General features: G+C 45.4%; 1 protein-coding gene across 1 annotated transcript; it reads left to right on the top strand.

The window, feature by feature from the left end:
- Nucleotides 1-10,826, top strand: ASB4 (ankyrin repeat and SOCS box containing 4). The gene is made up of 5 exons (XM_056338018.1): nucleotides 1-214; nucleotides 3,813-4,112; nucleotides 6,750-7,240; nucleotides 8,892-9,005; nucleotides 10,638-10,826. Exons 1-5 carry the CDS (start codon nucleotides 1-3, stop codon nucleotides 10,824-10,826), a joined length of 1,308 nt encoding a protein of 435 aa, XP_056193993.1.
- Nucleotides 10,827-13,903: the final 3,077 nt, after the last annotated feature.

The raw sequence follows: 13,903 nt of genomic DNA, 5'->3' as shown, positions 1-13,903 counted from the left end.
ATGGATCTGGAGGAGACATACAAAGAGGGAGAGAATACAAAGGGGAAAATTACTCGAGCTGCAGCTGCAAAGGTGGTGAAAAAGGCTTTTTTTGAAGCCCTGAAGTCCAATGACTTTGAAACACTGGAAGAGCTCTTGAGCCAAAAGAAAATAGACGTGGACACCGTGTTTGAAGTGGAAGATGAAAACCTGATTCTGGCATCCTACAAACAAGGTAAACGTGGCAGCATTCACCAGCCAGGAAGTAGATGGGTTTGAATGATTTTCAAGATACTGTGGCCTTTTATCTCCTCTGACGCTGCAGAGGAGGCTGATTCATAGGCAGTAACATCTCAGTAGGTTCATACGGCTGTGGTCACGGCAGTAGGGGAGCTTGGTGGAGGGCAGGCCAGAGACCAGCCTGAGCCTCCATACTGCTGAGGAACTACTGCAGCTTCAGGGGTGTCCAGAAAGAAGAGTCTTTTGCCATTTCCTCACAGAGAACTCAGGTGCAAAGCCCAGAATAGACACATGCAGGCTCAGTGTGGTATAAACATTTCTTGCGTGTAACCAGTCACATATACAGGCCATTTAGAAACATAATATACAATGTCTTCCATTTTCAGTTTACGGTAGTAGTAGAGTGAATGCTCCCTAGCTCAGCAGAGCTAAGGAAATCCTGTGGACCTTGGATGTCGCTGGATGGGAGGAGATTTATTTTTCAAACTGACAGAAAGTGAGGATGTGCTAGTGTATCAAAACAGAAAAGTCATCTGGAAAAACACAACCAGAAAAGACATCTATTTTGGAGTGTAGAAAACCAGTTCTCACCCAGACACCGCTTGAGTTTCCCAAAACTTACAATTTAAAGCAATAAACCAAGTTTGCTCCCTGCTAAAATCAGCATACTTCATGACTTACTTGCTAACAGACTCTGTGTGTGTATCTGGAAAACAGTAATGATCAGCCTCTGCCAGAAGTAATCCTACGTGGAGATAAACACCTCCGGTGCCAGCAGCACAGCAAATGCACTTTCTTTTCTGTGGCATAAGGAAGGGACAAAGTCCCACCTCTTCTCCCTCTCTGTGTTTGCTGGTTTAATGATCGGCTCCTGTTCTTCTCATTAGGGTGATGTCCTGATGCAGTCATGACATACTTCCCTTGAGGACAGTGTCTGAACTAAGGCATGCAGTGACGAATGTGTCTTGAAATACCTTTTATTCTGTCCTCAGCAGGTTGAGATGCATTCTGGCTGTGGTTTGAGATTACAGGATTAATGCATAGATTTTTAATTGTAGATCATTTGACTGCAAGAATTAACCTGTCTTTTCTGGAGAAATCTTTTCCTTTCTCCAAAGAGAAGAGAGGTAAATGCACCCTATGGCCTAAGTCACAGCAGTGCATTCACTTTGAAAGGCAGGAGGCACTCTATCAACTCTTGTGCAAATTTTACTTTTATTCTGATTTGGGGTAACTGTGATATGAAAGACGGATATCCTCGAGGAGGGAGAGGGGAGAAAAATGAAGCCCCACCATCCCACCATTCAGACAGCCTGAGCTTTGCCATAGCCCTAAGTGATGAAGGGGAAAAGAGGTGCCATGGGTGACAGCAGCTTTGCTTCCTCTCTGCCAGTGAGGCTGAGAACTCCCAAGGACACTGACCTCGCATGAGCCATGTCTTTTTCATGTTTCTAACTAAAGAAACAGGCAAGCTGAGCAAGGCCTCCCACAGAGCCCATCTGTTCCCTGCTCAGTGCCTGGTCCCCAGCCCTCTGGGCTCAGTGGTGTCTGCGGGTTTGAGCAGAGGGCATCAAGATGTTCCCTCAGGATGTCTGAGTACAGCTTACCTGCAGCAGCACAGGCAAAGGACATAAACGGTGGTCTCCAGCAGGAAAACTGTGGCTATATAAAGTGAAAACTTGGCTTTTATGGATCACTTTCCTGCTGTTACGTATCATTTATGGCCCACATCTGGCCATAAATGTGAGGCTCAGCTCCATGTGGGATAAGCTAGCAGTGCTCCACAGCTCACCAGTAACAAGGGGGACACTGCATGTGAATTTGGATAGGGAGGTGATTTAAGAAACTTGCTTTGCTGTATGCATAGACTCTGGGATATAGCTCATCTACTTTGTGCTCAGTTTTCATGTAATGAAAAGGTTGTCTTACCAGAGCTGCCAGTGTAACCTGCATAGTCAGGAGGTTGAGAGAGGGTGGAGAGGCTGCAGAGGAGCCTGCGCCCCGCTTGGGCACTCAGGTGCCTCAGGGGTGCCTGCTGTTGCCATTCGCAGCATGAGTTCCTTGGGGACTGGGATTGGTAGTCCCCAAAATTTAGTCCTAGAATGGATGCCATGGTCCTCCGTGGATGGACAGTTTCTCACCCCTGACATCTCACACGCCGGCAATAATAAATGCTTGTACTGGCCAGGAACAAGTCAGTGCAGCTGTGCCAGAACAGGAGGTGCAGCTGCTGTCATGACTGTCCATTTTATATCTGTAACCTTTCAGTGGAAATCTAGCATTTTTCAGACGTTTATGAGAACTTCATTACTGCATCTATCTCAGAATATACTTGCAATTTAACGAGGAGGAAAGAAAAACTTTAATTCAAGTTTCTCCCTTCCACCAGCATTTTGTTTCTATCTACCTCTTTCCTTCCATCTTCTGTCTAATACAACACACTTGGATACTGTAAAAACTTTATCTATGTAACTTTAAGGTTGAAAAAACATATATAACTAGAGATTAAAAAATGAAAGTCTGAATTAATTTGACTTTATTATACACATTTAGTATTTTTTTCTTTGTCTTATACATAATAACAGTATTCAACCAGGCATTTGTCCAAAGAGAAATAGATAAATCAAAACCAGAAAATTTTATAGACATTCTAGCTAAGATGCAGCTGCTGTACCTCAAAAAAAAAAAAAAGAGAAAAGTTTCAGATTTCTCCTGCCCTTCTTCACGTTATTATTGTGGTTTACTTTTTTTAAACAAATGATTATAGTAATCACTTCTGAGACTGTCTCTGTGCAGTCATTAAGCACGTAGTTCTATTTTGGGAACAAATATTTAAGTGTTACTTGGTCTTACACCTGATGTAAGTTTAAAAAAAAAAGAAAAACATCATTGTGAAATTTTCACAGAAAAATCCAAACATTTTGAAGGCAATTTTCATGCTAATGTCACTGCTTCTGTTTGGCTCTTCAACCTAATTTACATCAGCATCCAAACCACCACCCCATGCTCCTCAAGGGCAGTAGCTGGCAGGTCTGTGATACAGCTGCAGCCACATTGCCAGGGGTCATCTATGTGCAATGCATCACTGGAAGGCTGAATCCAGCTCCCAACATGCAAGATCCTGCCATCTCCCACGCAGAAACAGTAGGATGAGCTATCTTTTGAGTCACTAGCCTAAGTAAATGCTGCCTTCTTATCCCAATGGCATTTTTGTTCGGCTATTGGCAGGCTGAAGGTCCCATTTCCCCCATATTTTTTAGCTAGTGGCATTTCAAATGCTCTAAACTTTTTTTTTTTTTTAATTTAGTCTACACAGGTCACAAGAAAAACAAAAGCTGCCTTCAGAGTACATCTACGTGGGAATTATCTCTCCAGAAGGCAGAGTATTCAGCACACACAGTAACAGTGCTGAACGAAAGTGAAGCTGAGAGAACTTTGTGTGCACTAAGCTGTAGCTGGTGAAATTACAGTAAATTAAAGCAAAACTCAAACCTTCCTTCAAAAGCTTCCTTCCCCTTCAATTATTCTCAGTAGGTGGATAGTTCAAAGAAAAGTCTTTGCCAAGGATGGTAACACATTTTCACTTTGTACAGGGTACTGGCTGCCTAGCTACAAATTAAAAATATCCTGGGCAACTGGACTTCATCTTGCTGTTATGTATGGACATCTGGAAAGTCTTTCGGTCCTCCTCAATCACAAAGCTACCATCAACTGCCGGCCAAATGGAAAAGCTGCAATCCACATCGCGTGTGAAATGGCAAATGTTGAATGTCTCAAGATCCTTTGCAACCACGGAGCTAAGTTGAACTGCTTTTCAATGAGTGGGCAGGCACCCTTGCACTTCTGTACGACACGAACCTCTGTGCCTTGCGCCCAGCAGCTGGTTTGGAGAGGTAAGGTAACGCTCTGGAGCATCTCTTGCAGCGTGCCCAGAAATGGTGGGCACAGTCTTTGGTTTCTCTTAGGAGGAAGTTTGTACATATGTACAATAAGTACATGTGTATCTGTCCCCTCCATCCACAGGTGACCCATGTCTTCATGTCAGACTCCTTTTCCCCATCTGTTTGATCAGAGGAAGTTTCTCCCATTCTGATTCCTCATCCCATCTGTTCTTCCCTCTCCCTGGCCACTGGCCCTTACTCTAGAATCCTTTCCTACTTCAGTGCCTCCAGCCCACTGCCCAGTGTGTCCCTCAGCAGAAGAGCTCCTTGGAACCAAGGAGTATCTGTTTCTGTATTTTTTTCTTCTGTCTTCTTCATCTAGATTTACTATTGATATATTTTCACATGATAGTGCACCCTTCTCCTCTTCTTTCTTGTTCAGATTTCCTTGATCTCAGAAAAAATTCTTCCAAACACTTGGTTTTTGAGACCTGGCCTTGAAAAACTGGATGCAGTTTTTCATACTGTCTCTTCATTCGTCAGCAGCCAAACTCCTGCATCTGTGTAGGGATTGGGGTGGGGGGGTGGGAAATGCTGTTGTATAAGATTTTTGTTTTCCCAAAGTAAAGATACATTATACTGCTGGTCATCTGGAACAAATGAAGCTATGACTAGGCATAATTCCTTGATAAATATACTGGTGCCACACACTATTTCCTTAACACAAGGATGCTGACTCAGGACACGGTAAAAGGTACACAAAGTCAGGCAGCTCAAGTGTTCAGTTACAGACAGAGATATCCCCCTATTTATTACGCCACACTATGGCAAACACAAATGCTTTTGGGTTTTTGTGTGCTACATGGGTTGTTACTGAAGGCTTTTCCTGAGATGCAGAGCCCAAGTATACTTTGTGGGCAAGGCAATCTATGGTCCCAAGTGAATAACGGCCTTGCTTTTCTTCTGCTGGGAAGATACATATTATTTTGTTTGGTAGAAAGGAAAATAAATGCTGCCAGTTGTAGCCTGTCCAAAGCAAACAGTGCTGACAGCAGGAATTGAATTTGCTACCATGGAAAAATCTTAAAATTCAAATGTACTCTTATAACATAGGACAGGATGAATGCAAATGAAAGGGTCTGTTCTTTAGGCTTTCTCCATCCACCATCAGCAACAGAATAACAGTACTTTACAAGCCACCCTTCATCCCAAAGCACTCACTAAACAAAAATCTCCATATGAACTAAAAGTCGAGACTCCAGACAAACTGGGAAAGGTCTGGAGCACAATGTGACAGGTGTGCACATTCAGGTAGCAGCGCCACTCAACAGCTGAAGCCAGGGTTTTGGTTAGTATCTGCACCAAAGCTTCCAGGAGGCATCTCCCACCCTGCCACCTCCAGTCGCTGGTGTCTCACTGGGCCAGTTCAGGTAAATGCAGCGTAACCACTTCTGGTTTGGGCGAGTCGCCAGCCGAGCAAAACCGATCCGGCGTTCTTGTGCCAGCCGCGGGCTCGGGCTGCTGGTGCTCACACGGACATGTAACGCCACTAACGCTCCGCCTGGCTTAACAGCATCAGCGCCCGGTTTCCCAGCCCGCAGGTAAGCTCCCCATCTCCCAACCGCTCCGGCTCGGCCCGGTGTACCTTCGGGGATGTAAGGACTCTCTGGAGCCCGGAGAGGCAAGGGCTGGCGGCACAGTGGGGGCTTGCCCTCGCACCGGTGCGTTACTGACATTTGCTCAGAGCCCAGGTTCAAGGTTCAAGCTGGCAGCTGCCCCCGGCTGCTGCCACCCTGCGCCTCTGCCCCAGCCCCTCTGCCCCCGGCTGCTGCCACCCTGCGCCTCTGCCCCAGCCCCCGGGCCCCAGGCGGCGGCCCCGCGGCGGCTCGCCTTTGCCCTGCGGAGGGGGCTTGCCGGCCTGTCCCCTTCCCTGACGGGCAGCGCTGGGCACTCCCCCCGCAGCCACCGGCGTTTCGGCAGAGCGGTCCGCGGGAGGGCAGCCGGCGGGCCCGGGCGCTGGGGACCCCCGAGGCCGGGCGGGTGGCCCAGGCCGCTCGGCAGATGGCGCTGTTGCTTCACCTGCGACGGCGCCGGGCGCTGAGGGAGCCGGCGCGCCGCCCCCGTAACGGCTTGGGAACGGGCTCCAGACCCTCCGCTGGGGACTCCGGCAGGGTTTTTTCTTTTATATCATCTATAGGTATATCAGAAAATGTCCGTTCTCGCAAGCTGGCAGTTAACCAGATGCCGCCAGAAGCCTTCTCACGGCGCCAGAGCTGAGCAGAGCTGTTCTCCCGAGCAGGAGCAAAGCTCCCCTTTTTCCTCCAGTTCTTAATTTATAGGCAAAAGCAATTTGCACGGAGGTTTGGACCCACACGCTGCTCCAAAATAGAGTGTTCAGATAAGGTTCTCTGCCAGCTCAGGGCCACGCTATCGCATCTGAAGCCGGATCCAAGAACCTGAAGTTTCAAAGGGTTTCCTGGAGCCTTAAGAAGTGCAGGGTCCCTGTCCCCAGCTACTTGCATTTCCATGTGTGTCTTCCATGCCAGTTGCTCACCCTCACCTTCTCCCTGGGTAGCAGGCCTCAAGCAGAGGCACGGCCAAACCGGGGTTTCGCTGCCTTCATTTTTTCCCACCATCTTTCTTTGGCAGGAGCGAATGTGAACCTAAAAACAAACAACCAAGATGAGGAGACCCCTCTGCACATCGTTGCGCGTTTGGGTATCCCGGAGCTCGTGGCCTTTTACGTGGAACAAGGGGCACACATCGATGCTCTCAATGCCTACATGGAGACTCCCCTGGCCTGCGCAGTCTATTGGGCTCTTCACTATAAGGATCAGATATATAGCCCGGATCACCACCTCATCTGTCGGATGCTCTTAGACTACAAAGCTGAAGTGAACACACGTGATGAGGATTTCAAATCCCCACTTCACAAAGCTGCCTGGAACTGTGATCACATCCTGCTGCATATGCTGCTGGAGGCAGGAGCAGAAGCAAACATCATGGATGTCAATGGCTGTGCACCCCTGCAGTATATCATAAAAGTGACATCTGTGCGGCCAGCTGCCCAGCCTGACATCTGCTACCAGCTGCTGCTGAATCATGGAGCAGCTAGGATATATCCTCTGCAATTCCACAAGGTTAAGGATGGCTTTGTACAGTAGGGATGTGGAAAGAGGTGGTGTCTTGAGCAGGAATGGGATGAGAGAGCCAAACTTCGGGGTTTGGTGGTATCTGGATTTGCTGGAGTCCTGTAAACTGTGGGCCCAGAATGCCCAAAATTTTGTAAGCCGAACTGCTGTAAGAGCAGTATCCCTTAACTGAAGTGAAATTGCAGTTGCTAATGCCAGAAATCAGGCTCAGATCCCATTTTTGTTCTTAATCAGCCTGAAACCCCAAACTCTGAATGCTGGTTCAAGCCTAACTTTTCAGAGCTGATTCACTTTCTCATTTCAGAAAACCTACATGCCTTTATCAAACCTGGCTCCATACAGGCTTAACTGGGTTATACAAAACGCAGATTTCATGGCCTCTACCAAAGTCTGGAGATCAGACCACTTGATTCAGTTTGTCACTTCTGACCTGTAAAAATCTAATCTATTCAAAATGAAATGGTTCTCAATAAAGCCTCAGCTCATTCCCAGGAAACGTGAGAAATTAAGGGGAAATGATGGACCTGGGCTCATAGTTGATGAAAAAAAAGAAGAAAAATGATTGCAGGATCCCTCCCAAAGAAATTCTAAACTTCTGCAAAGCCCAAAGCACTCACAGAAGTCTCTGACAGTCTTATATCAAATGGCTAAGTAAGCTTGCTGTAGTCAGGACTTATTCTCTCTCATCCAGTGCCTCAAGCAACATTTTGCATCTCGTCCACTCTATATGTAAAGTTTTAACAAGCCAAACAACCAGGAGCCTTTGAAAAAAATGCCAAACCTTTGGTTGTGCCCTTTTGAGCCCAGGGTGAGGTGGCTCTGCCTGCAACAGAAAAACCCTTAGTTTCCTAGAGCATGTCTGAGGTCCAGGTCAGGGGTCTCCTCTTCCTGCCTTTGCCTTTCTCCAGTTGTATGGAGTGGGTCTCCCTTCCAAATGATCGTTTGCCCAACTGTAAGATATATAGGTGATTTATCCCAGAGGGATGTTCTGCAGTTTTGTTTCTGAAAGTCTGGCAACTGTGGGACACAATTGTGCATCATATGGTGTGAATGCAATGTGTTATTCTCTGAGTGTGAGTGACAACAGACTTGGGTTTTTTCCTCCTGCACTAAAGTTACTGTGCAGAGCAGTTGTTTCAGGGGCCTCGGGTGGCTTGGAAGCTTACTTCTGAGCTCTGTTATCTTCCAGCCATCTTTTAAATTTTCCTGTAATGATATATTTTTTATTCATACAAAGGGGATTTTTTCTGTTCCTGTACTGCCCGACCTGGAGCAAAAACTTTGTGCATGGCTTTGCCTGGTGTGGAGTCAATCAACCCAACTATAAACAAGTTATCTCCAGATCTGGGTGATGGAACCCAACCCGTCAGCGAGCTACACTGCTCTGGAGATCTAAGCCAGTACTTCTGTGTGGTGTTAAACTGGGGTTTGCACAGCTCCACTGGTGGCTGGCCTGGGGCTTATTGCTGTACTTGCAGTGAGTAGTGTAGACAAGGCTTGTGTCTTTTGCACCTCCAGCCTTAGCCTGTCGTAATTCTTTGGCTGTGTCTGTCTCAGTATTCCGTTGCATAGTGCCAAGCATCCAGGCTAATCCCAGCTTCCTGGTGGTACTCATGGTCTCTATGCATCCTGCCTGCAGGTGCTACAAGCCTGCCATTCCCACCCCAGAGCTGTCGAAGTTGTCGTCAATACCTACGAACATATCAAATCAACATCTAAGTGGAAAGCAGCCATACCTGATGATGCCTTTGAGGTAAGCTCTTAATGAGTTGTAAGTAAAATCCAAGCTCATTTGCATTCTCCGTATCTGGCCACAGAAAAGTGAGAATGCTTTTGAAAGAGAATACCATCTCAGAGGAGTTGGGACTTCTGCATTTAGTATCACTCACTTGACAAAAGCAGATCAATCACTGTCAAAAGACATATTTTTGAGGAATTTTCATTGCAACATTATCCTTTGGAGCACTCCCTGTCAGGGGCGCTGCAGGAGCTCAGCTGTCCCTGCACTCACCAAGTGCAAGGATTCTGGCTGTGACTAGTGTTTCCTCAGATCTGTCAACGCTTATATATTTATATTTTTTTTAAGTCAGCAAATATTTTGAAAGTACATGTTACATGGGTATGACTGTGAGCAGGACTGGTTAGCTGCAAATACAGGGGAGAATGAAAGTGACAAATGAGACATCAAAGAGGAAAAGATGTTGTCAAAAAGCAAAATTATGGGGCAATCTACATGCTTTCACATAATTATCCCTTTAATTCAAAAATCCTCGTAGTCTAAATATTCCAGTTTAAATCTAGTTTTTTATTAAAGCTGGGCTTTTTCAAAATTTTCAAATCACCATTGAAGTGCACCAATATCTGCTATGCATTATCAGTGATGTTTAGGGAACTCTGTCCATATTATAATGCAGAGTTATATAGCCAGAGGAACTGTGAGACTCCTTTTGTGTCAGATCTGTTCAGAAAAAATTAGAAGAAATCATTCTGGGTGAACACAAAATCAAAAGGTAAAGGTCTATTTCACCTTAACAACAACAACAATAATAATAATAATAATAATAGTTGTTGTTGTTACTATTATTCTTCAAACAAAGCTTTTAATCTGAAATATTGGAACTTCTTATTTGGAAAAGTCTACAGTTGCTCTATTTCTTTGTTGAGATTTTCATTTTTGTTGTCAAAGCTATTTGCTGAATTTGATATTAAAATGAAGAAATTTTTTTGTTGACACAAATCCATACTTTTCCATATATAAAGGGCATCTGAATACATATATAACCAGATCTGTCCAGTAGCAAGATTATAAAATAAGGTCAGCTCACACTAGTTGCGTGTATTTACCATTTGCTTCTTTTATTTCAGAATCATTTGTAAGCATCTGCACTTTTCTTCTTGTGGGGATGCAATTTTATTTATTCTAAAAGGCCACTGGGGAGATGAGTGAGACCAAAGGTAGTTTGCCATTCACAGCCCCAGCTAACTCACCGGTAACGCCAGCGTTACGCTACCTCGCTGTCCCGCAGTGAGGTTTAGAGGATTAACTTGTCCACGTGCTTTGACCCTGAGCTGGCTGCAGTGTCTGTTCAGATCAGGACTAACACCACCACAGAGGAATCTCCACCTCAAACTGATGGATATAAGACATACCAAACCTAAAGATTTCATCATGGTCTTTAACTTAACACTAAATATTTGAGGTTAACATGAGAATTTTGTGCAGGCATTTGGCTAAACCAAGTCCCTGGTGCTTGATGTGCCTCCAAGGGACAGGATGGCTGGCTGTGCTTGTTACCTCGTTCTGCCAAGGGCTGCATGTGGGTAGGGGAAAGGGAGGGAAGGAAAACAGTCTTACTGCCCTAAACTGCACTTGCCTTTTTTGCAGCGGCACCAGGATTTCTATGACTCGTTGTTCACTGTGTGCAGCAATTCACCACGGTCACTCATGCATTTATGCAGATGTGCTATTCGGGCAATACTGTCAGAAAGGTGCCACAGAGGAGTCCCCTTGCTCTCCATCCCCCTGTCCATGAAGAAGTACTTGCTGCTGGAACCAGAAGGAATCATCTACTGAGCCGCAGCAGAGCAGGCACTGGTGCCTCCCCTCCTGGCTACACGTGCCTCTGCAAGGTGCTGGAGATCTGAGCACAACCCTGGCACAGCCCTTTGCTTTTGTACAGTCGCAGGCCAGCCTGAAGCTGGGCTGGGATCTGTCTCTCCCTGCACTGAGGCACCGCAGCTGCAGGCTGCGGGTTGCACCGAGGCAGGCAGCGCTGGAAGGGCCCCTGCTCCAAAGGCACCCAGGGGCACGTATGTCCATGCTTTGTTCAGCCTAGTTTAAATGCTGCTGCGGCTTCCTTTGGTATTTATTCCACTGCCTGCTAGATAGCATTAGATTGAGTCTGAGCAACCTTTGATACTGTTTCACTGTAATTTTCTTCAGCTGTTGCTTTGGGAGTAAAAGAAAGGATATTGTCAAAAAATAGGACATTTATTAAGAGTCACAGAAATACTTTCCCAGAAAGAAATGGGCAAACTGCTTTGAATCGTGACCACAGACAGGATTTCAGTAGTTTCCATGTTTTCCTGTGGATTGACTCTCAATTCAATGTTCGTTCACTGTTCGCTACACCTGTCTGTATCTTATAAAGCTTTCTCATAACAATGTCCGTTTTAATTGTAAGAATTTTTTTCCATTATGAATCACAGTATGTGGACAGGATTGAAATCTGAAGCACTAAAATTTCTGTACACTGATACTCATGCCTGGTAGCTTTTAGCAGATCCTGTCTCTGTTTCCACTCTCACTGTGACCGAGTGTAAAGTCATTGCTTGAACTGAACTGAGCATTTGAAATGCAGGTAGAATGGACTTGCCCTGACAACTTGCACAGCTGTACTTATACCTGTCCATATAGCCCTCAGGATGGTGTTGTGTGGGATCTGGGAAGAATATGAACCCTTTTCTTCATTAACTATAAAAGAAACTTAGGCTGCTAACACGGACTATACACTTCATTTTTCGGCAGCTAAGCGCAGGTGAGAGGAATCCCACCTCAACTGAAAGGTGTTTCCAAGATGAAGGTGTGTTGGCTGTGCTGTTGCAGATCTGCCAGTCCTGCGGATCTGCATGCCCTGTGCTTCTGGACCTGCCAGCGCTGGTTTCCCTGCTCAGCAGGAAACCTTTACTCCTGCCCGAGCTACTGTCTCCGGTCCAGGAGGATGAAATGTGGGGCAGTGGCAGTGCACACACCGAGCATGCTGCAGCAAGGGCAAGTGTGTGATCTGACCTACAGATAAAACCCATTTTTCTTCCCTCTTCTAGTCTGATGCAATCCATCTGGGTGGTTCCACTATTTTTAGACCCTAACAATTCTGGGTTCTGTTAAAAGGGAGGTGAGCCATGCCCACCATTGGCAGCCAGTTTGCATCTCTGACTGTGAAGCTGTTGGTCCTTCTCATTATTATTATTATTATCTCTTTGCAAAAGAGCCCACGGCACGTTAGGCTTTTCCCAGCTGGACAAGAGCAGCCAAGCTGTTCAGTGTGTCTGTGTCTTGCAAAGTGGTAGTAACAGCACTTGAAGAAATGTGCAGGCTATTTAGTGTTATAAATCACTTCTCTTTTTAGCTCAGTTTTCATTAATCAAGGCTTGTACGCTCTATTAGGAGATAATCCAGTTCCTGGGTCTATGTTTAGCTAGACAGCAATGTAGGTTGCGATTTAACAGGTTCCAGTTCTGATGGAGAATTTGACAGACAACACAGACCATGAGAAAATGCTTTCTCATATGAACGAAGTTGTAAAATAGGTCCCTGTACTTTACTAAACTGATGAAAAATTTCTATAGAGTCGTAGAGATCTCTCTGTTAGAGATACTACAGTACTTTGCAGGGGAGAACAATCAGGTTCTAGGGCAGGTTGTCTATAGAAAAATTTGCTTGAGGCAGTTGCAGGTCAATGGCATCCACTGAATTCTCCACTGAGGAAAACCAGTGAATTTGGAAGGAGAAAAGGCGGTAATCTAAACCCACTGCTTTTCTAGGTGAGGTACCTATGTAAGTCAGGTATGAGGAGGAGGATTTGCAAACTGATCAAGGCAAGAAAACATTAGTTGCTTTCTGACTAGTCTGGCAGTGGGGCAAGCTGGGTAGCCCAGAAGAGACAGATGGAGGTAGCTGATTTTATTTGGAACACATCCCTGTGCTGGCTGCTTCTGGAAGTGAAATTCTGCATCTGGAAGAGGGAGGTTTAAGGCAGAACAATAGCAGCGTTTTCTGACCTGTCGTAGTCAGGACTCTCTTGCTGAGAGAAAAGAAAACAGGCTGTCACCAGTGTTCCTAAATTCCCTCTGATCCTCCCCCTCTGCAGTGAACACACTTAATTTTTATTCTGTGGGCACCCAGCCTCACTTCCAAGCTTTGTACCAAGCAGGTGCCAGATTATAGCCATTGTGATATCTGACAGGGAGCACAGTGGGATCAAGCTGATTATAGTCATAGGAATTTGCAAGCTGTTAAAAACACTGGAGAACATCCCTATCACAGAAAAAAGACCTGATTGATGCACTTTAATTGCTTCTCTTGTTGGACTTAGAAAGACCAACAGTAAGTAAAGCTTATTATTTGTTAGCTTTTAGCATTTCTTTTATTCTCTTACTGTACTCTATTCCCACGCACTGGGTAGAGTTGCTCATGTGAAGTATGGGGCTACCTTATAATAAGCTCATCATTCATTAAATTTGTGGGATGCACAGTCATATTATTCTGCCTTAGTGCAGATGCCTTGACATTTCATACTGTCATATAACTCCTGATCGTGCTTTTATATTTTCAAAGCTGCAACAGATTGCATGGCTGCAAGTGGAAATAACTAGATACTGTTTTCACCCCTACACTTCGAGCATGAACCTAGTCATGACCTAAAATGACAGAAAATTGTTTTCAGGTTGTTGGGTGTCTCCTGTGAAATGAGTTGCTTTTTGCCATTTGGCTTCTTAGAGGTGTAGCCATGTTTGAGACATTTCCACCATATTTCGCAGCCTATTAGAATATCTAAAGCACAGATGGACAAAGAATGACTATCCTTTCCCACAGCTCCCCTAATGACTTCTGAATGGATAGCAATGAGATTACATGTTTTGGTCCTTGTG

The sequence above is a fragment of the Falco biarmicus genome, chromosome 4 (assembly GCF_023638135.1).
Source record: "Falco biarmicus isolate bFalBia1 chromosome 4, bFalBia1.pri, whole genome shotgun sequence".
Classification (NCBI taxonomy): domain Eukaryota; kingdom Metazoa; phylum Chordata; class Aves; order Falconiformes; family Falconidae; genus Falco; species Falco biarmicus.
Note: the sequence above shows the minus strand (reverse complement) of the source record. Positions and strands in the feature narration are given on the sequence as shown.